This window comes from Ostrinia nubilalis, chromosome 28, assembly GCF_963855985.1.
Source record: "Ostrinia nubilalis chromosome 28, ilOstNubi1.1, whole genome shotgun sequence".
Classification (NCBI taxonomy): domain Eukaryota; kingdom Metazoa; phylum Arthropoda; class Insecta; order Lepidoptera; family Crambidae; genus Ostrinia; species Ostrinia nubilalis.
The window spans coordinates 7,336,104-7,357,983 of NC_087115.1; the positions used below are offsets into that span (position 1 = coordinate 7,336,104).

At 41.9% G+C, this 21,880-nt stretch overlaps 1 protein-coding gene across 1 annotated transcript in view; it reads left to right on the forward strand.

Moving 5' to 3' along the window:
• The window catches only part of LOC135085250 (signal transducer and activator of transcription 5B), a 54,349-nt gene that overhangs the window by 21,181 nt on the left and 11,288 nt on the right, over nt 1-21,880 (forward strand). Inside the window, exons 13-21 of the mRNA XM_063980002.1 lie at nt 39-108; nt 1,469-1,623; nt 4,197-4,320; nt 5,759-5,887; nt 6,248-6,357; nt 7,228-7,389; nt 11,750-11,874; nt 12,831-12,983; nt 16,012-16,138. Of these exons, the coding sequence (XP_063836072.1) occupies nt 39-108; nt 1,469-1,623; nt 4,197-4,320; nt 5,759-5,887; nt 6,248-6,357; nt 7,228-7,389; nt 11,750-11,874; nt 12,831-12,983; nt 16,012-16,138 (1,155 nt within the window). The remainder of the gene's footprint in view (nt 1-38; nt 109-1,468; nt 1,624-4,196; nt 4,321-5,758; nt 5,888-6,247; nt 6,358-7,227; nt 7,390-11,749; nt 11,875-12,830; nt 12,984-16,011; nt 16,139-21,880) is intronic.

Below are 21,880 nucleotides of genomic sequence, written 5' to 3' on the forward strand. Positions count from 1 at the left end.
TTTAATTTTCTAATCCAAATTCTTGTTTGTCTTCGCAGCTTCACGGCCACCGTCCGTTTGCTAGTCGGCGGGCAACTCAACGTTTACATGACCCCGCCCAGAGTCAGTGTAAGTATTACCACAGAATAATAATAAGTACTACGTACAGAAGTTTTACTTCGCGAAGGTATTTAAAAAAATGTATGCTCAATGTCATAACAATATGGTGTAATTTAGCCTGTCTCAAGAGTCAAGCACCATTTTGTTGACAAACGTCAGTGATCGGCACTGCGCCGAAGCTATAGGGCTGACTTCGGTAAAATGACGTGACGTGAGGTGCCAAACTGCGGAAAGTGGCGGAGGAAATACATGATTTAGCATGAATTATCTAATATTAACTAGTACTTATTTACCTCTCAGTGTCTTGAGGCAACTTAAAAAGTACATTCTGTGTTTTTATTATTATTAAGGAATTTAAATACTGTACAGTATTTAGTACACCATTTTCTTTATTTTCTTCCATCATACACAAGAATACGCGTGCGTGAGTCAATGTTCGCTCGTATGTGAGGCCTTGTCGAATAGTATCCTGTAGGTGGGCCATCGTGCGTGTTTTGTTTTCGATGTAAACTCGCGGAGATGAATAGGCCTGGTTGTACTAAATTACTTTCCAAGATAAAATACAGAAAGTCAAGTTAATTACGCATCTTTTCTTTAATTACCCAATAACCCTAACAATTACCTTTCCAACCCGTCTGGTCAGTATTACAGATGAGGAGTGCAGGCGAAATCCTCTATTTTGCCTCCATTCCTCACGCACTGACTCATTATGCGCCAGACTTTTATAGATAGTCCTGTTATTGTTATTTTGTACTTACATTTTTTTTTCTCAATATTTGCATGACTAATTAAGTCAACATGTGGACATGCCAATTGTAATAATAATATCTTGTAAAACCATGTAAAAGCAAATAAATATTTCTGATTTCTGATTTCTGATTTCTGATTTCCTGCCGGAGGACTATCTCTATCCCCCTTATTAATATAAATTAATAAATAATAATATAATCTTTGGACAATTTCACACAGCGCCAGCTAGCCCCAAAGTAAGCAACTTAATGCTTGTGTTATGGGTGCTAGCTTAACGGATATATACTACTTATATACTTTTTTTTTTAAATACATAAATATTATACATAGTCACACCCAGAACCGTCACAGAAATTAAAATTCATCATTTCAATTTCTGCCCGGCCGGGAATCGAACCCGGGACCTCTCGGCATAGTAGTCCGTTCTGAACCACTACACCAAACGGCCGACAAAAATTTTAATAAAAAGTTACATCTAGGATGAACCTAGGATTCAAATGACATTTCCTTACTAAAGCTAGAGTTCAACTAGGGTGTAACTTTTATTAATGAAGGGGTATAAGTTTAGCGCCTAAATAAGATTAAATAATCTGATGTCGATGTTCATCTTCATTTCCAGGTGGCAATAATATCCGAGCAGCAAGCGCAACTGCTGCTCAAGAGCGAGACTCAAGCGGGCAAGGGCAAAGCGCCAGTCGAGTGCGGAGACATCCTCAACAACAGCGGCGTCATGGAGTACCAGGCCACCAGCCGCCAGCTTAGCGTCAGCTTCAGGTAAACACCAACAGATGGCGCTGTCGCACGATAACTATGGCACGCACCGCCGCGCCTACAATCCTGCATCGCGGTGACGAAGTTTTTTACCCTGTTTAGTTTAAATAGAGAAACCGAGATGGTATCTACTGGACCTTGGTCTCAGGATGTCCTCTGCTAAATATAAGCCTCCCCCAATGATTTCCACATCAAACAGTTGGTAGCGGCCTGCATCCAGCGCCTTCCTGCTACCATTATAAGGTCGTCCGTCCACCTTGTGGGTGGACTCCTCCTAGTCCTCAATGATTTCCAATGACCGGTTGGTAGCGGCCTGCATCCAGCGCCTTCCTGCTACCATTATAAGGTCGTCCGTCTACCTTGTGGGTGGACTCCTCCTAGTCCTCAATGATTTCCAATGACCGGTTGGTAGCGGCCTGCATCTAGCGCCTTCCTGTTACCATTATAAGGTCGTCCGTCCACCTTGTGGAACCTTGCTGCTTCATCGGCCGTCAGTCCTTCATAGATTTGGTCCTAATACAGTGTCTTCCTTAAAAAGGTCGTCATGCGCTGACCACACACAGGTTCTTCCAGCGACCTTCACCAGATCGTCGGTCCATCTAGTGTAGTGGTCCACGTAGGGTGTCGCTTTAAGTGTAGATCAAGCAAGAATGGTGGTTAATATAAGGGCAAAAGGGCAAAGCGCCAGTCGAGTGCGGAGACATCCTCAACAACAGCGGCGTCATGGAGTACCAGGCCACCAGCCGCCAGCTGAGCGTCAGTTTCAGGTAAAGCCCGGTCTGCGAGCACGTAGAATTTTGTCCAATGACCCCAAGCTACCCATCCTTATCGCTCGCGCGTAATTATATTGCTGTCGCGACTGTGCGACGGGCGCCCGCAGTGAGTGTGCGAGCGCGACAGCAACATAATTACGCGCGAGCGATAAGGACGGGTAGCTTGGGGTCATTGGACAAAATTCTACGTGCTCACGGACCAACAGATGGCGCTGACTCACGAGTACTATGGCACACGTCAAGGCGCCTACAATCCTGCATCGCGGTGACGAAGTTTTTTACCTTGCTTAGTATATATAGAAAAACCGAGATGGTATCAAGTGGACATTGGTCTCCGAGCACAAAGAAGCAATTCCATCTTAGCTTCCTTCATCATCATCATCATCTCACGCCCGTATTCACAAACATTACTATGAGGTCTCACAGTGCGCGTACGCACAGGGTGACACACGAACCAATCACAGAGCTTTATTCAACGCTGTGCGTTCGATTTCATGCTTCACTTAATCAAGCATCGTTTGTGAATACAGGGGTCAGTCACAGGACGTCTACTGCTGAACATAGTCCTCAATGATTTCCAATGACCGGTTGGTAGCGGCCTGCATCCAGCGCCTTCCTGCTACCATTATGAGGTCGTCGGTCCACCTTGTGGGTGGACGTCACTCCAGAACCTTGCTACTTCATCGGCCGTCAGTCCTACATAGATTTGGTCCAAATACAGGGTGATTTGGTCCATATACAGGGTGATTTGGTCCATATACAGGGTGATTTGGTCCAAATACAAGGTGATTTATACAAATACAGGGTGTATTATACCATCATCTCAGCCACAGGAAGTCACTGCTGAATACCCCAATGGATATCCATTCCATATCGCCCGGTTGGTAGCGGCCTGCGTCCAGCGTCTTCCTAATTACCATTATGAGGTCGTCGGTCCGCCTTGTGGGTGGACTCCTCTCCAGAACCTTGTTGCTTCATCGGCCGATTATGTGGTAGATCTTCAAATCCACATCATCATCATCTCAGTCACAGGACGTCCACTGCTGAACAATAGGCCTCAATGATTTCCATATTGGTTGGTAGCGGCCTGCATCCAGCGCCTTCCTACCTACCATTATGAGGTCGTCGGCCCACCTTGTGGGTGGCATTGAGGGATTACCGTCCTTGTGGCTGGGAATATGATGATGACAATGATGGTTTCGTTTGTTTCAGCCAAAAGACGTCCACTGCTGGACATAGGCCTCCCTCTAGGAATTCCATAACGACCGCTCTTGCTGCCTGCATCCAGGCTCTTCCCGCGACCTTCACCAGATCGTCGGTCCACCTAGTCCACGCCACGTCCTCCGGCCCGCGGTCGCCACTAGAGAACGTTAATGATGTTTATTAATAACTAGCGGCCGCCCGCGACTTCGTACGCGTGGATCCCGTTTTACCCCCTTCATCTATCTTACGCGGTTTAGATGTTTTCGTACAAATGTTTTTTCCCCCTAACTCCCGTTCCGGTGGGAATTTTGTAATATCCTGTTGTAACTAAGCTTTACAAAGGTACCTGCATGCCATATTTCAAGCGTGTAACTTAAACGGTTTAGACTTTTCTTACAAAAGGATTTTCCCGCTAATTCCCGTTCCCGTGGGCATTTCGGGAATTCCTTTCTTAGTGTACCTCTACGGTACCTAACCTGCGTTCCTTCCAAATTTCAAGTGCCTACGTTTAGCCGTTTAGGCTGTGCGTTGATGTCAGTCAGTCAGTTTCTCCTTTTATATATTTAGATGATATTTATTAATATTCTGTTTCTTTCACAGAAACATGCAGCTTCGCAAGATAAAGCGCGCGGAAAAGAAAGGCACAGAAAGCGTCATGGATGAGAAGTTAACGCTTCTCTTCCAGTCGCAGTTCAATGTGGGAGGTGGCGAGTTGGTCTTCCAGGTCAGTCAGTCATCATCACCACCATTACAAAGCCAGTCCCCCCCCTAAAAAAATCCCTAGATACATAGTTGTTTCAATTTCTAGCGTTAAGTGTTGCGTCTAAAACTAAATTACAACGTGCTCTTTTGATATCCTGGAACTGTAGGGTATTAATAAGACCACTTCAAAGAATGGAATGGCAGTACATTTTTTGTTAAATTCAAAAAATTTTTTCGACTTATTTTTAATTTATTTAAAAACTTTATTTTTTACTGAAATAATTCATAATTTACATACATTTATCAATAAAAAGCCTGCACAAAAAAAACTAGATTGATGATACTATAATCTAAATCAACTAGGTATCTTCTAAATCTAGAATCCACAATATCTTCAAAAATATGCTTTTAAAAACAAATATTCCTAACTCTTTAACTCCTTTTATTTATAGAATATAACCCTGAAATTTCCGAAAATAAAAGGAACACGTTAAATAACTTGAAAAAATCAAACCGCCTAAGGTGGGAATTGAATCCACGACCTTTCGCTTGCCGGGCGAGCGCTCTTCCATCTGAGCTGCTTTGACACTTACTGGAGGAACAGTCGCCCAGCAGTTAGATTTTTTCAGATTATTTATAACTAGCTTTCCACCCGCGGCTTCGCCCGCGTGGAATTTTGTCTGTCAAAGAAAAACTTTATCGCGCGCGTCCCTGTTTCAAAAACCGGGATAAAAACTATCCTATGTCCTTTCCCGGGACTCAAACTATCTCTGCCAAATTTCATCAAAATCGGCTCAGTGGTTTAGGCGTGAAAGCAAGACAGAAAGATAGAATTACTTTCTCATTTATAATATTAGTATACAGGGTGGAATTTTGTAATGCCACCTGGAGGGATAGTACTCTTAATATTGTAGACAGAAAAAAAATCTCAAATAAAACGTTCCTTTATTTTTGAAAAGAAATAGAACTGCATGCAAAGATTTCCAAAAATTTGCTTGCCACACCTGGGAATCGAACCAACTAAAGTCTGCTAAAAATTACACCCTGTATTTTTATTACATCGACCGTTAGGGTTAAGTATAAGGATGAAATCTCTCTAACAAACTTGATAAATCAAATGAAAGGAAAACCATGAAATCTTATATTATTTTAATTCTGTTACAAAAAATGTATAGTATGGTAGTGAATTTTCTAAAAATTTTCGAAAACCTTTGAATGCAGTTCTCTTTATTTTGAAAAATAAAGGAATGTTTTCTTTCAGTAAAATTTTCTATCTACAGTATTAAGAGTACTTGCCCTTCAGGTGGCATTACAAAATTCCACTCTGTAGATTCCTAGATACACCAATCTTTGCTTCTAGTAAATTAGATTGGCTTGTGCCTTGCAGTGGAGATCAAATGATCAATAAAGATTTTGAATTTGAATTTGAATGACCTGATGATCATTATTATCGCCCTCAGGTGTGGACGCTGTCTCTGCCTGTAGTAGTGATAGTCCACGGCAACCAGGAACCCCACGGCTGGGCCACCGTCACGTGGGACAACGCCTTCAGCCCGCCGGGGCGCGTGCCCTTCGCCGTGCCCGATAAGGTAGGGTAAACATGTAGACAAGGTGGTAAACATGTTGACAAGGTGATAAACATGTTGACAAGGTGGTAAACATGTTGACAAGGTAGTAAATATGTAGACAAGGCGGTGTAAACATTTTGACAAGGTTTTAAACATGTTGGGAAATGGGAATGTAGTAAACATCTTGACAAGATAGTAAATATGTTGACAAGGTAGTGACAGTGTAAATATGTTGACAAGGTAGTGTAAACATGTTGACTAAGTAGTCTTGATAAGAGTGCAGTTTTACGTGCTGACAAGGTATAAAGATCTTTATCCCACTTTATTTTTAAAACGAATCCATAAGTGTTTTTATTTCACAAAAAATATTTAATTTCTCAGGTGTCATGGGGCCAGCTAGCGGAGACGCTCCGCATAAAGTTCTACTCGGCCACGTCCGGCGGAGACTTGTCGGAGGACAACCTCCGCTTCCTAGCGGAGAAGATCTTTAGGTGAGTTTGTTTATATGCGAAAGTAACTGATTTTCAAAGCTTTTAAAAAACTCATTTTATTTTTGCAAGTAGGCTTCTAAAAAGCACTTTAACACGTCCCAGTATTAACCCTACCACTGCTTCGGGACAATAAATGGGCCAGTGCTGAGAAGAAGCAGCGCGAGAAAACTCATTCCCGATTTCACAAACAATCCCTAATTTTTAAGTAACCCATTTAAAAGTAAAATTCCTGTTATGTGTTACCATAGGGGTCACTTAAAAATTAGGGATTGATAGTGATAACGGGGTTCTACCTTTTTGCGCAGAACTTTTTTAATCATAATTTTGCTATGTATAACCACGGATGGCAACCATCATATTGCAGAAAGTTCTTAGTCAGAATCGTCTTTTGGCATACTATTAAAGGTAAAATGTTTATTCCCCTATCGCATTATTAAGGGTTGTAGGGGTGAAGTGGAGGGAGAGAGGGGGGTAGGGGAACTCCCCTTGTGAATGGGGGAGATCGGAAACTTTGTTTTCTGAAAAAACTGAAAATGAAATTTTGAGGATAAGTTGCGTTTTTTGGATAGTTTTTATTGGAAATCAACTATTTACGTACGCGATTCTATACATAGCGCTCGGCGGCCGCTGCCGCGGGTTTTAAACATTCTGCCAAACGATGATTATATTTGACAATGTTTATGCCTTATAAATATTCAGTTATAGAAGATTATGCCAAGTGAGTTATGCCAAATGAATTTCTGCGTAACAAGATTCTACCAGATAGAGCTGAGCCTGATAACGGGCATCAGTCACTATTGTCAGCTTTTTTTATATAAAGCCAAGCCGCGGGCAAATTCAAGTCTTCTAATACTTATTATTTGTCCACAGAACGAGTCTCCCCATGAATTTGCTAGAACTGAACGCCATGATGGTCTCCTGGACTCAGTTCTGCAAGGACGCGCTGCCGGAGCGGAACTTCACCTTCTGGGAGTGGTTCTACATGGTCGTGAAGGTCACGCGCGACTACCTGCGCACGCTGTGGTGCGACGGGTGAGTTTGACCCTTATTCTTAAGGCTATAGAGTCGGATTCAGCCTGACACATTCTCCTCCGAGGCGCCTACCCTTCGCCGTGCCCGACAAGATAGGTAAACATGTTGACAAGGTGGTAAACATGGTGATAAGGTGGTAAACATGGTGACAAGGTGGTAAACATGTTGACAAGGTAATCTTGATAAGAGAGCCGTTTTACGTAGACAAGGTATAAAGATGTAGACTTGTATACAGCGAGAGAAGAGTCCAGTTGCGATGCGTGCGATTTTCCGCTTTGTCTACTTCAGAATTGAGTCGGATTTGGCTTGCGATGGTCTTGTCTCTCGAATGATGGGACATCTCCTTAGTGATGCTACCAGCCTGGTACTTTTTTCTTTGGAGGCAGCGCTTGAGTCGGATTCTCTTGATATTTTCGTGACTTCTGGGACATCTCTTTAGAGTTTAGTGATCATATTGGCTTGGTACTTAATCATACTGTCGCAGCGTGTTATGATTGAAGGCTGAGCGATTTTGCTCCTTTCTCATTCAGCATTAAGTCGAATTTGGCTTGTGAATCTTGTGATGGCAGTGTCTTTCAAATCATAGAACATCTCTTCAGTGATCATGCCAGCCTGGTACTTTTGACTTAGTAGCTGCACTCAAGTCGCAGCTTTGACGCAGCCAGCCACTCTTCCTCAGTCTTCTACTAATGTCAGTCGCGCGTGACGTCACCACAATCGCAGCTGTGACGTCACAGTGACACCTAACGCCATGATGGTCTCATGGACTCAGTTCTGCAAGGACGCGCTGCCGGAGCGGAACTTCACCTTCTGGGAGTGGTTCTACATGGTCGTGAAGGTCACGCGCGACTACCTGCGCACGCTGTGGTGCGACGGGTGAGTTTGACCCTTATTCTTTAGGCCATAGAGTCCAATTCAGCCTGTCACATTCAGGAAGAAACGTGACTAGAGGTGAGAAGCGATGTGAGCGATTTTCCGCTTTGTTTCCTTCAGAATTGAGTCGGAATGGCTTGTGATAATAACGTCATTCGAATTGTGAAATATCTCCTTAGTGATGCTACCAGCCTGGTACTTTTTACTTTGGAGGCAACGCTTGAGTCAGATTCTATTGATATTTTTTTGGTGACTCCTGAATCATGGGACATCTCTTTAGAGATCTTGCCAACCTGGTAGTTTTTTTTATGGCTGCGCTTGAGTCTGATTCTCTTGATATTTTGATGACTTCCGAATCAAGGGACATCTCTTCAGTGATTCTACTAGCCTGGTACTTTATCATACTTTCGCAGCGTGTGATGATTGATAGCTGAGCGATTTTGCTCCTTTTCCAATTCAGAATTAAGTCTATTTTAGCTTGCAATGGTGTTTTCTCTCGGATCATACACTGAACATCTCTTCAGTGATCATGCCAGCCTGGTACTTTTACTTGGTAGCTGCACTCAAGTCGCAGCTTTGACACAGCCAGCCACTCTTCCTCAGTCTTCTACTAATGTCAGTCGCGCGTGACGTCACCACAATCGCAACTGTGACGTCACAGTGCACCTGACGCCATGATGGTCTCCTGGACTCAGTTCTGCAAGGACGCGCTGCCGGAGCGGAACTTCACCTTCTGGGAGTGGTTCTACATGGTCGTGAAGGTCACGCGCGACTACCTGCGCACGCTGTGGTGCGACGGGTGAGTTTGACCCTTATTCTCTAGGCTATAGAGTCGGTTATGACTTGTAGGTATACAGCGAGAGAAGAATCCAGAGTTGAGAAGCGGTGCGAGCAATTTTCCGCTTTGTCTACATTATTATTGAGTCGGATTTGGCTTGCGATGAGGACGATGGGACATCTCTTCAGTGATCCTGCCAGCCTGGTACTTTTTTCTTTAATGACAGCGCTCGAGTCGGATTCTCTTGATGTTTTGGCGTGGTTTTGGTGACTTCTGAATCATGGGATACCTCTTTAGTGTTCATGCCAGCCTGGTACCCGGTAGTGGTGGTAGGTATCATACTGTGTCGTAGGGATTTCGCTCCTTTTCTCATTCAGAATTAAGTCTAATTTAGCTTGCAATGGTGTTTTCTCTCGGATCATAGAACATCTCTTCAGTGATCATGCTAGCCTGGTACTTTTGACTTAGTAGCTGCACTCAAGTCGCAGGTTTGACGCAGCCAGCCACTCTTCCTCAGTCTTCTACTAATGTCAGTCGCGCGTGACGTCACCACAATCGCAGCTGTGACGTCACAGTGATACCTAACGCCATGATGGTGTCATGGACTCAGTTCTGCAAGGACGCGCTGCCGGAGCGGAACTTCACCTTCTGGGAGTGGTTCTACATGGTCGTGAAGGTCACGCGCGACTACCTGCGCACGCTGTGGTGCGACGGGTGAGTTTGACCCTTATTCTCTAGGCTATAGAGTCGGATTCAGCCTGTCACATTCAGGGAGAAACGTGACTAGAGGTGAGAAGCGATGCGTGCGATTTTCCGCTTTGTTTCCTTCAGAATTGAGATATCTCTTTAGTGATTCTGCCAGCCTGGTACTTTTTTTCTTTGATGGCTGCGGTTGAGTCGGATTCTCTTAATATTTTGGTGACTTATGACACCTCTTTAAGTGTTCATTGCAGCCTGGTACTATATCATACTGTGTCGTAGGGATTTTGCTCCTTTTCTCATTCAGAAGTAAGTCTAATTTGGCTTGTGATGGCAGTGTCTCTCAAATTATAGAACATATCTTCAGTGATCATACCAGCCTGGTACTTTTGACTTAGTAGTTGCCCTTGAGTCGATGCAGCAACTCTTCTTCAATGGTCAGTTGCAGCTGTGGCGTCATCACAATTTCACAATCGCAGCTGTGACGTCACAGTGCACCTGACGCCATGATGGTCTCCTGGACCCTTGACCCTTATTCTCTAGGCCAGTGTTTTTCAACCTTTTTCATGACACGACCCCCCTAGTATGAAAAAAATTTTGGCGACCCCCCCGACCGTTCGCTTTTTTTCATGCATTTTATAATGTTGCAAAGATGTTTGTAGGGACGAATACTTCAATCCATACAAAATTTGCATAGTTAGATTTCGGATTAATCTGTCTTTATAAGAATTTTTTTTACTGAAGTAGTTTTTACGATCTCTCGCGACCCCCCAGGGGGTCAGGTTGAAAAACACTGCTCTAGGCTATAGAGTCGGATTCAGCCTGTCACATTATCCTCCGAGGCGCCTACCCTTCGCCGTGCCCGACAAGATAGGTAAACATGTTGACAAGGTGGTGTAAACATGTTGACAAGGTGGTAAACATGGTGACTTACTTGACTTAAGGTCCTATGTCCCCTAGATGGGGCAGAGGGCGTCCACAACAGTCCTGGTGATAAGGTAGTAAACATGCTGACAAGGTGGTCTTGATAAGAGAGCCGTTTTACGTAGACAAGGTATAAAGATGTATTCTTTCTTCTTTATTGTCTTTGTCTTTATACTTGTCTCTCGAATGATGGGACAACTCCTTAGTGATGCTACTAGCCTGGTACTTTTTTCTTGGGTGGCAACGCTTGAGTCAGATTCTCTTGATATTTTGGTGACTTTTGAATCATGGGACACCTCCTTAATAATCCTACTAGCCTGGTACTTAATCATACTGTAGCAGCGTGTAAGCTCTGGTGGTCAGAATTAAATTGAATTTGTCTTTCGAATCATGGAACATCTCTTCAGTGATCATGCCAGCCTGGTACTTTTTACTTGGTGTCAGCAATTGATTCAGGCTTCGTCTTTATTTATTTATTTATTTATTTATTTAAGGACAACCAACAAAACATACACCATACATTCACAGTTTCCTTATAAATAAATTAAGCTAAGGTGTTGCCTTAATTAAAGGTTGCCACGACATGCACCGAATGTTGGATAACAATAACGTTGCCAAAGTGACAGAATGCAAAACAATAAATTTAAGTCTTTCGTATTTGGCGTATCTAGGTCTATTTTTAGGGGCTAACATGCCATGGTGAAGGGAATGTTGCGATTAGTATCATAGCTCATGAGTGAGTACTGTTATGTTCAAATCTTTTAGGGTATGCTCAGCCCAATCGCCCCATTATACATCTATACTTGTTTTGTTTTGTCTCAATCAAAAAATCGAAATCAAAAATATTTATTCAGTTTAGACCACAAGTGGCACTTATGAACGTCAAAATATAGTAAATAATAAAAAAGAAAAGGTAGCCCTTATGGGGCACTTTACGTGTCTCCACTCTCCTTATCTTTTTGGCCCTACCAGTGCTTCGAGACAAACATATGGCAAGTGCTGAGAAGAAACGCCGGAACAAACAAAGTCTCTCAAACATTATCTTAATTTACCTTCAAGTTCTAAACTAATACCTTTCTGTTCTAGCCTGATCATGGGCTTCATCCAGAAGAAGCAAGCCGAAGAGATGCTCGCCAAGTGCACGCCTGGCACCTTTCTGCTGCGGTTCTCGGACTCTGAGCTTGGAGGGATCACTATCGCCTGGGTTGGAGGTGCGTAACGTAACTTGATTATACTTGTAACACACCAGAGCCCCGATTACGGTAACTTTTAACGTTTCCAATCCAGACGCGCTTCATCGATTCTCCGATACGATTGGTCAAAACAGCTGACGTACGCTGTTGTTCGACCAATCGTATCGCAGAATCGAGAAGCGTGTCTGGATTGGAGACGTTAAAAATTACCGCGCTAATTTGTAATGTCTTTAATTCATTCGCGTTTCATCTTCAGGCAACACTCCAGTTACACTCCATTCTCATTCCAGCTAAAGCGGTAAAGTTCACGCGCAAACAAAGACGAATCAATAACAACTTATTTTTTAAACTTACAATTACTAAAACACAGCAAATGTTCGTGAAGAGTTTGAATTGCGTGTGAGATAAAGTAGCTTTCTGTCTGCTTTTATACAGAAGCGCAGTTAATTTCTGATTCCATTACAACTTCGTTTGAACTAGCTGTCAAAATGACACCGCGATACGGATTTGTCAAAACAGCTGAAGTTCGTACGTAGTTCAGTTACATTTCAGTTGAAAATTTTTAGCGCAATCGGGGCATTGTATTCGCGAGCATATGCGCGTAAGCACAGATACATATACACCTAAATATGGGAGCACAAGCTCTCTCCCCCCCTCTCCCTCTCTCCTCAGTCTGGAACCCATCTTGGACTTATACCTTTATTTAAGCAACATTATACTAAAGTCTGGTCCGAGCAGATAGAATTTCGTCCAATGATCCCAAGCTACCCATCCTTATCACTCGCGCGTAGTTATATTGCTGTCGCGACTGTGCGACGGGCGCCCGCAGTGAGTGTGCGAGCGCGACTGCAATTACGCGCGAGCGATAAGGATGGGTAGCTAGGGGTCATTGAACGAAATCCTATCTGCTCGGCGACCGGACTTCAGCCAGGAATTACAGCTTGAAAAATTCTAATGAAAACCTCTTTTTCCAGAGGGCAACGAAGTATTCAGTCTTCAACCATTCACATCCCGCGACCTGATGCTGCGCTCGCTCGCCGACCGCGTGCTGGACCTGCCGCAGCTCCAGCTTTTGTATCCCAACGTGGCCAAGGACACGGTCTTCAGCAAGTACTACACCAAGCCCGGTGAGTGCTCACTAGGATGGGTGGCCGCCGAGTAGACTAGGCCATGATGGTTAAGCAACTCCAACTGTGGTCACGCCAGGATGGGTGACCGCCTCTGAGTCTCTAAAATTGGCCATGATGGTTAAACAACTCCATCTGTGGTCACGCCAGGATGGGTGACCGCCTCTGAGTCTCTAAAGTGACTAGGCCAAGATGGTTAAGCAGCCTCGGCTGTGCTCCCTCCAGGATGGGTGGCCGCCTCTTGTGGTCAAGCAACCTCGACTGTGGTCAGGTTAGGATGGGTGACCGCCTCTTTTGGTCAAGCAGCCTTGGCTGTGGTCACTTTAGGATGGGTGACCGCGTGCTGGACCTGCCGCAGCTACAGCTGTTGTACCCCAACGTGGCCAAGGACACGGTCTTCAGCAAGTACTACACTAAGCCCGGTGAGTGCTCACTAGGATGGGTGGCCGCCGAGTGTGGGCAAGCAACCTCGGCTGTGGTCACTTTGGGATGGGTGACCGCCTCTTATGGTTAAGAAACCTCGACTGTGGTCACTTTAGGATGGATGACCGCCTCTTATGATCCAGCAGCCTCGGCTGTGGTCACTTTAGGATGGGTGACCGCCTCTTATTGTTAAGCAACTCCGACTGTGGTCACTTTAAGATGGGTGACCGCCTGTGTAAGTCACTAAAGTGAGTAGGCCATGATGGTTAAACAACTCCAACTGTGGTCACTGTAGGATGGGTGACCGCTTCTTTGAGTCACTGAAGTTACTAGGCCAAGATGATTAAGCAGCCTCGGCTGTGCTCGGGTGTGTGTGTTGTACCCCAACGTGGCCAAGGACACGGTCTTCAGCAAGTACTACACCAAGCCCGGTGAGTGCTCACTAGGATGGGTGGCCGCCGAGTGTGGGCAAGCAGCCTCAGCTGTGGTCGCTTTAGGATGGGTGACCGCCTCTTGTGGTCACTTTAGGATGGGTGACCGCCTCTGTGTCACTAAAGTGACTCCATGATGGTTAAGCAACTCCGACTGTGGTCACTTTAGGATGGGTGACCGCCTCCTTAAGTCACTAAAGTGACTAGGCCATGATGGTCAAGCAACCTCGACTGTGGTCACTTTAGGATGGGAGACCGCCTCTTTGACTAGGCCATGATGGTTAAGCAGCCTCGGCTGTGCTCGGGTGTGTGTGTTGTATCCCAACGTGGCCAAGGACACGGTCTTCAGCAAGTACTACACCAAGCCCGGTGAGTGCTCACTAGGATGGGTGGCCGGCTCTTGTGGGCAAGCAACCTCGACTGTGGTTAGTTTAGGATGGGTGACCGTCTCTTATGGTTAAGCAACTGCAGCTGTGGTCACTTTAGGATGGGTGGCCGCCTCCTTAAGTCACTAAAGTGACTAGGCCATGATGGTAAAGCAACTCCAACCATGGTCACTTTAGGATGGGTGACCGCCTCTTTGACTAGGCCATGATGGTTAAGCAACTCCGACTGTGGTCAATTTGGGATTGGTGACCGCTTCTTTAAATCTTAAAGTGACTAAGTCATGGTAGTCAAGTAACCTCGACTGTGGTCACTTTAGGATGGGAGACAGCCTCTTATGGTTAAGTAACTGCAGCTGTGGTCACTTTAGGATGGGTGACCGCCTCTTGTAGTCAAGCAACCTCAGTGTGGTCACTTTAGGATGGGTGACCGCCTCTTGTGGTCAAGCAACCTCGACTGTGGTCACTTTAGGATGGGTGACCGCCTTCAAGGAGACTAAAGACACTATTTTCTCCAAGAGTGAGCTGCTGAATAAGCAACTCCGACTGTGGTCAATTTGGGATGGGTGACCGCCTCTTATGGTCAAGCAGCCTTGGCTGTGGTCACTTTAGGATGGGTGACCGCCTCTTTGACTAGGCCATGATGGTCAAGCAACCTCGACTGTGGTCACTTTAGGATGGGTGACCGCCTCTTTGACTAGGCCATGATGGTCAAGCAACCTCGACTGTGGTCACTTTAAGATGGGTGACCGCCTGTGTAAATCACTAAAGTGACTAGGCCATGATGGTTAACCAACCCTGGCTGTGGTCAGTTGAGGATGGGTGACCGCTTCCCAACGTTCGCGTTGCTAAAACACCGTCTTCTTTAAGTACCCCACCAAAGAGACCCAAGTGTCGCTTAGTATTATATCAAGCCCAATGAGTGAACTGGTGGTGATGCAACCCCAGCTGTGATCAGTTCAAGATGAATCAGTGTTCGGTCAATTCAATTATACAATTCGGTCTACAGTGGCGCCACCCTAGTGAGTGCAAATGCGATTGTCTTCTTATCGTTTCAGCGCTCACTAGTTGGCGCCACTATCTTCGCAGGTGACTGTGACCTTACATTGCAATAGCCCTTATTTAAAAACGTGTGTGAAAATGGGTTAAGGTGTTGGTATTGTTTACTGTGACACTCTGCTAATATTTGTTGGGACACTTGAGTTATTTTGTGCAAAAAACCGCCTCTTTTTGGCATAAAAATACCAACCACTTATGTAAAAAAAAACTTCTTTTTCTATTTGTATTTTCGTGTCAAATAAAGGTTTTCTATGTCTCATATCCCCAAAGGGCGATGGAGCGGGCTATGCTCGGAGTTTCCCTGCGTGATCGAATCAGAAATGAGGAGATCCGCAGGAGAACCAAAGTAACCGACATAGCTCGCAGAATTGCTAAAATCAAGTGGCAGTGGGCGGGGCACATAGCTCGTAGAGACGATGGCCGTTGGGGCAGGAAAGTTCTCGAGTGGCGACCACGGGCTGGAAGACGTAGCGTGGGCAGGCCTCCTACTAGGTGGACCGACGATCTGGTGAAGGTCGCGGGAGTTACCTGGATGCAAGCGGCGCAGGACCGGTCTTTGTGGAAATCCTTGGGGGAGGCCTTTGTCCAGCAGTGGACGTCTTTCGGCTGAAACGAACGAACGAACGAACGATTGTGAGTCAGTCAGTGACCTTTTTAATAGATAAAGTAACTTGGCAGGGTGTGGTGGTATTGTTTGTTGGGACACTAAGCTAATATTCCTTCTTGTTCCAGAGAACGAAATGCTAAAGAACGGCTACGTGAAGCCAGTGCTGGTGACGACGCTGCCGCCCTACATGTCCTCGATGGCGAGCTACGCGCACTCGCCGGACTCGCACCGGCACACGCCCGCGCACAGCAGGTAACATACATAGATAGAAAGTTATCCCAACTAATATTATAAATGCGAAAGTAACTCTGTCTGTCTGTCTGTCTGTTACGCTTTCCCGCTTAAACCTCGCAACCGATTTTGATGAAATTTGGCATAGAGATAGTTTGAGTCCCGGGAAAGAACATAGGATAGTTTTTATCCCGGTTTTTGAAACAGGGACGCGCGCGATAAAGTTTCTCTGTGACAGACAAAATTCCACGCGGGCGAAGCCGCGGGCGGAAAGCTAGTTATATCTAAAGTCCGGTCGTCAAGCACGTAGAATTTCGTCCAATGACCCCAAGCACATGAGTAAAGTTTCTTTACTCATGTGCCCCAAGCTACCCATCCTTATCGCTCGCGCGTAATTATGTTGCTGTTGCGCTCGCACACCCACTGCGACCGCCCGTCTTCCAGTAGCGACAGCAATATAATTGGACGAAATTCTACGTGCTCGGCGACCGGACTTTAGTCCATAGAAAGAGGAATATGAAAAAAATATATCCGCCCATTCTAATTTGGGACAGTAAATCTCACCATCCCACCCAAGGAAGTCAAAGTCAGTCGTGCATTGGCCCCGGTTTCCACTAAAGCGCCGAGGAGAGATGTGTTTGAATAACCACTCAGCTTCGCCTCGGGAACCTGATTGGTTATGCATAATATGCTTCCCATGGTACAGACTACAATACTATGACAAAATTTAGAAATATCGACGTATAGACCCCATATACTGGAACTGTCCTACCCGTGACATTGACAGCGGGGCGCCACCGTCAATACCGGATCGCTGGTTCCGATTTTTGCCCTGTTGGAAACTATATACAGTTGAACGATGGTGGCGTCCCCCTGCCAATGAATTTGGTGGGACAGTTCAGTTTAGGTTATCTATATTTGATGGCTCGATTCTAAAACTAAAAAGTACAGTTATAGTTCGCGCAGCGAGAGTTGAGGCGATCAAAACTAGCAATGATTTGTTTCTGACTGACAAGCGCTTTGTGTCTCGCTTGCACACATCCGATATATTTAGAAAGAGCGCGAGGTAGCACTATTCGATATTTGAATGTGTAATATTTATATTGTTGTATCGTATTCGCCACAACTTTCTTCGCGCGACCTATGATGCGTTGTTTATAGCAAAGTAATAAAAAAACTCATAATGTTCATTTCTAGCACCTTTCGCACGCTTGTTTATTATTTCCTTAAATGCAACAATTTATATTATTTTACCTTTTTTCTTTCCTTCACTAGGTACATGATAGATTTCTAACGCCCCGCGTCCAGACAAGGCTTATTCCTAATTTAAATCTAGTTTATTTATTTTAAGTTTAAAATAGTCACATCCTGAGTTTTTTATATCATTTTTTTCATTCACAAAATTCTAAAGTGCCTTTAAAATTAAGAGCTTCCTTCTATTGAATATATTTATAGTTTGCGTTTTAATTATAAACTTTAAGGGTAAGTTTTGTTATAGATTTTTTAAATTAAAATGACATAATTTATCTGAATTTTTTCAACATATTGACAAAAAGTGTTTTGCCTCTTAGCCAATGTATGCCTTGACACCGCCCTGTTAATACAATAGTGGTGTAACTCAAAAAGTGACTTTTTTCAGGAACAAACATAACTTTCGTATTGAGTTACAACGCTATTATATTCAGTCGGATATAATAAAATGTAATTGGTTACACCACCAATCAATTAACGTACTTTTTTGAGTTGTAAAAATGGATTTTTTTGTTGCGTCTCCGCTCAGTTATGTACGTTTGAAGTGTTTCAACTTTTAACTACCCAATTTGTCGATCACAATTAAAGCCAAGCTTTTACAAAATAACACTGTACTTGGCTCGAGGCAAACGTTTCATAAAATCAAACGATTAAAGACATTATCTTCAAGGTTAATACAATTTGTTAAGTGTATATCGAAATATATATTGGTATACTTCTTTTCTAGTTGTGGACCGACCATTCTGCAGTTGTAAGAAGATGTAGTGTAATTATATACACAGATGTGTTGTCAATTTGCCCTGTTATGTTAGAGTAAGAGCGGGGGCTAGAAGCTAAAAAATGCTTTATTATTTATGTTAATAAGGTCTAATTGGTCACCGAAATCTTGCTTATAAATATGATTGGTAAAAAATCGATTAAAAATTTATCATTCTGTCGTCGTGTTGGAAAAATGCATAACTTGCATTCTGTGAAATTCGAATAAAAAACGATTAACGAACAATAAAGGAGTGCTTCGACACATATTCAATACAAATCATTTGTATTTTGTATGCAAACTGTTGGACCATAGCTTGATTTCAGATCTTTTTGAGTTGTGCCCGTATACCTTTTAAAGCGATAGAATAATAATATTCATGACAATTTTCACACTTAAATATTAACCCAATACATTAACCCAATACAAGCTTCTAGTCCCTTGTGTACAGTGATCATCACAGGCATGTATACTTGTCAAATATTGAACCGTATCCCCGTTGTTTTAAAGTTCAATTTGCCAAAAGTGGACATTCCTGTGTTGATTGCACGTGTAAGCGAACCCTCGGCCAAAGTACTGTTTTCCGTGCCCCTGGGCTTTTATGCAATTTGATGGTAGATTAAAAATAATTAGGATTATTGATCGATGTCGTAGTACCACGGATAATACGTAATTTTATATACAGAGTGTATAAAAATCATATCTAATCAAAAAAGGGTGATTATATTGCTCAAATAATAAAAAGAATTGCAACTACCAATATCGAAACCAAAATAAAATACTGCTTTAAATGATTAGTTACAATTTGTATAGAGAAGTCAATATATTTTTTGTTATGTTGTTCCCATACAAAAAGTTGATATTATTCGAGCAATATGTTACCATTTTTTGATTGGATGGTTTTTACATGCTGTATTTTAATATAAATCGTTACACAAGGCACATGTTTTTATCATATATATTTTATAATTCGTAAGTTTATATTGTATATTTTATAATTATACTCTTATTATATGTATATTTCTGTATACTATATTCACTCTATATTAAAAATTTGCTCTCAAAAAATCGTGGTACATGTTATGGAGTATTAAAATTACGTACTAAGTATTATTTATTGCATTTATATGTCCAAAAGATTGGATATACAAAATTATATATCTGTAGGACGAATGAGGGTTTATATACACCCATTTTCATATCAAAAAGTTTTAGTAAATACTAAAATTAGGTCTTAAACTAATGATTAGAAGAATTTCATTCTATTGGTATATTTTTCTCGTATACTAAAGTTGTGTTTCGGACACTAAAAATATGTTAAAAATTATATCACTAGTTACAATGGAAAAAATTAATCTAAAATCTTCTATATTTTTCGGCTGCTTATAAAATGTAGTAAAAAAAAATATGTATCTAAATATACACGACTATTAATATAATTATACGTCAATTATACCATCAGAACAAAAAAAAACATAGTAAAGACCGCCCCATACATTCGTCCTGTACTGTGATCTGGAATATTAGAACAGTATTAATTATACTAAAATTAATTTAAGCTTTAAATTTATAAAAATCAGGCGCTCAATAAAAAAGTACTAGTATTATACAAAGAAATTGGAGGCTTTTTTTTTACAAAATGTTTAGTATTACCACAGATAAAAAAGCAATCTGTGAAATCACTTCAGCTTACGAATATTAGAACCTAGTGATTGAAATTGGTCTCAAAAAATAATGTTTGGTATACAGTGTATACAGGTGTTAACAGAAGTAGGTGGGAACAATCTTTTATACGTTAAAGAACAAGAGTTCTAATCAATTTTGAAACTTATTCTAAGGGTACTTAAGTTCAACATCCAAATGTTTTTGATTAAAAGAAAGCATAGACTTAGGAAAAAATAACTATAAATTATTCAGTTTAAAATTCCATTTTGTGCTCAAATTAAAAGAAGCCTTCAGGGTGTATACGAATTTAATTTACAAAACGTACATTTTTAAATTAAAAACAACGACTGAAAAGAAATAGAAGAAAATGACCAATAAATCGACTGAGAAGGGTACTATGGGACAAGTAGCTAGACAAAATTTGAATAAAAAAATACTTTCACGAGAGTTTCTTCGAGTTAATCCCCGTTAACAGAAAGTTCACTATTCCCCGTTAACGCCAATTGGAGCTTTATAATGGGGAATGATGAACTAAAAAGTTCATTAATCCCCATTACGTTAAAAATAAAATCCTAATATAACGGGGATTAATGAACTTTTTAGTTCTTTATTCCCCATTATAAGCTCCAATTGGCGTTAACGGGGAATAATGAACAAAAAGTTCACAAATCCCCGTTGACGGGAATTGTCAACGGGGAATAGTGGAATAAGCCAAAGTGAATATCTTTGTACAGCTTGACTCGTTGAATGGTTGTTGTGGTTTTAAATGAAAAAAAAAATGGAACCTATTATGAAGCGCTGCGAATGCCAAATCCTCTTTTGCCCTCTGGTAAATTAGAGAGGGTCATGCCCCTGAGCAGAAAAAACTAAATGACTTACGCCCGTATTCACAAACATTACTATGATGTCTCACAGTGCGCGTGGACGCACAGGGTGACACACGAACCAATCACAGAGCTCTATTCAACGCTGTGCGTTCGATTTGCTGCTTCACTTAAGCACGCATCGTTTGTGAATACGGGCGTTAATAATGAAGACGAAACACCCTTTACCACTGGTATTTAACAAGTCACGCTGTATTCTCGACCGAAATAAAACAATATCCATTATATTCAATTATTCATATTCTATTATTGCGGTGGAGTGGTTTATTAATATATATAAAATATGTTTTACAATAATTACTAGCTTGTTATGAAATTATATTATAATCAGTATTGGATTGTTATATAGGAATCGGCGAATGTTAGATAGATAGGGAAATGTTGAAAGGAAATTAAATTTCATTTATAGTAAATGCATTTATGACGAAAATTAATCATGGAATAGCATTTGTTCACGTTTGACGTTAATAATGGATAGAAAAGGGTTTAATCGGAACATAAGTGGTTAAATATAATTGATTGTCTGTCGGTTAAAAGCTAAAGTTGAAAAAAAAGTTTTGTAAAGCTGTCATGAATATTTAATTTTAATAAGCGTAAGCCATAAAATAAATGAAAAAAAAAATGATGTGGAAAAAAGAATGAACAAAGTTCGCATAGGTGAATCAAAAATAAAAATATATATCTAGCCGGCAATCTTCTAAAAATGTCAAAATCGAATTTGTTAAAATATTATTAATATTTTAAAAAAATGTGACAGCATTGCAAAACTATTATAATTAGGTCTCATTCGGGCTAGAAAATGCCAAAGTAAGGTTCTACTTATTAATTATAATCAATTTAGAATAAAATCCATCATCGAACTACCGTCCTTCTATAATTATTTTATAAACTCCTTTATGAGCACATATACTTAATTCTTCGTTGTTTTACAATTGTTGAAAACAAAACGAAGTTTCTTTTGTAATTTTCGGGTCCACATAAACGCATTTCTCTTATATTTTAATTATATTTAGATATATTAAATGTTAATGTTACAATTATTAAAATAAGGAATAATAAGACGCATCTCTTTTTTCTGTGTGCGAAAAAAAGTAGGGAGATGAAAAAAAAGATATTTTGGCGTAGTTTTGCGATTAAGGTAATATTAGTTTTAAGTTTCCGTCGCAAACGTTGATTCTGACAATACGATTTTTTTTCATGCGCATT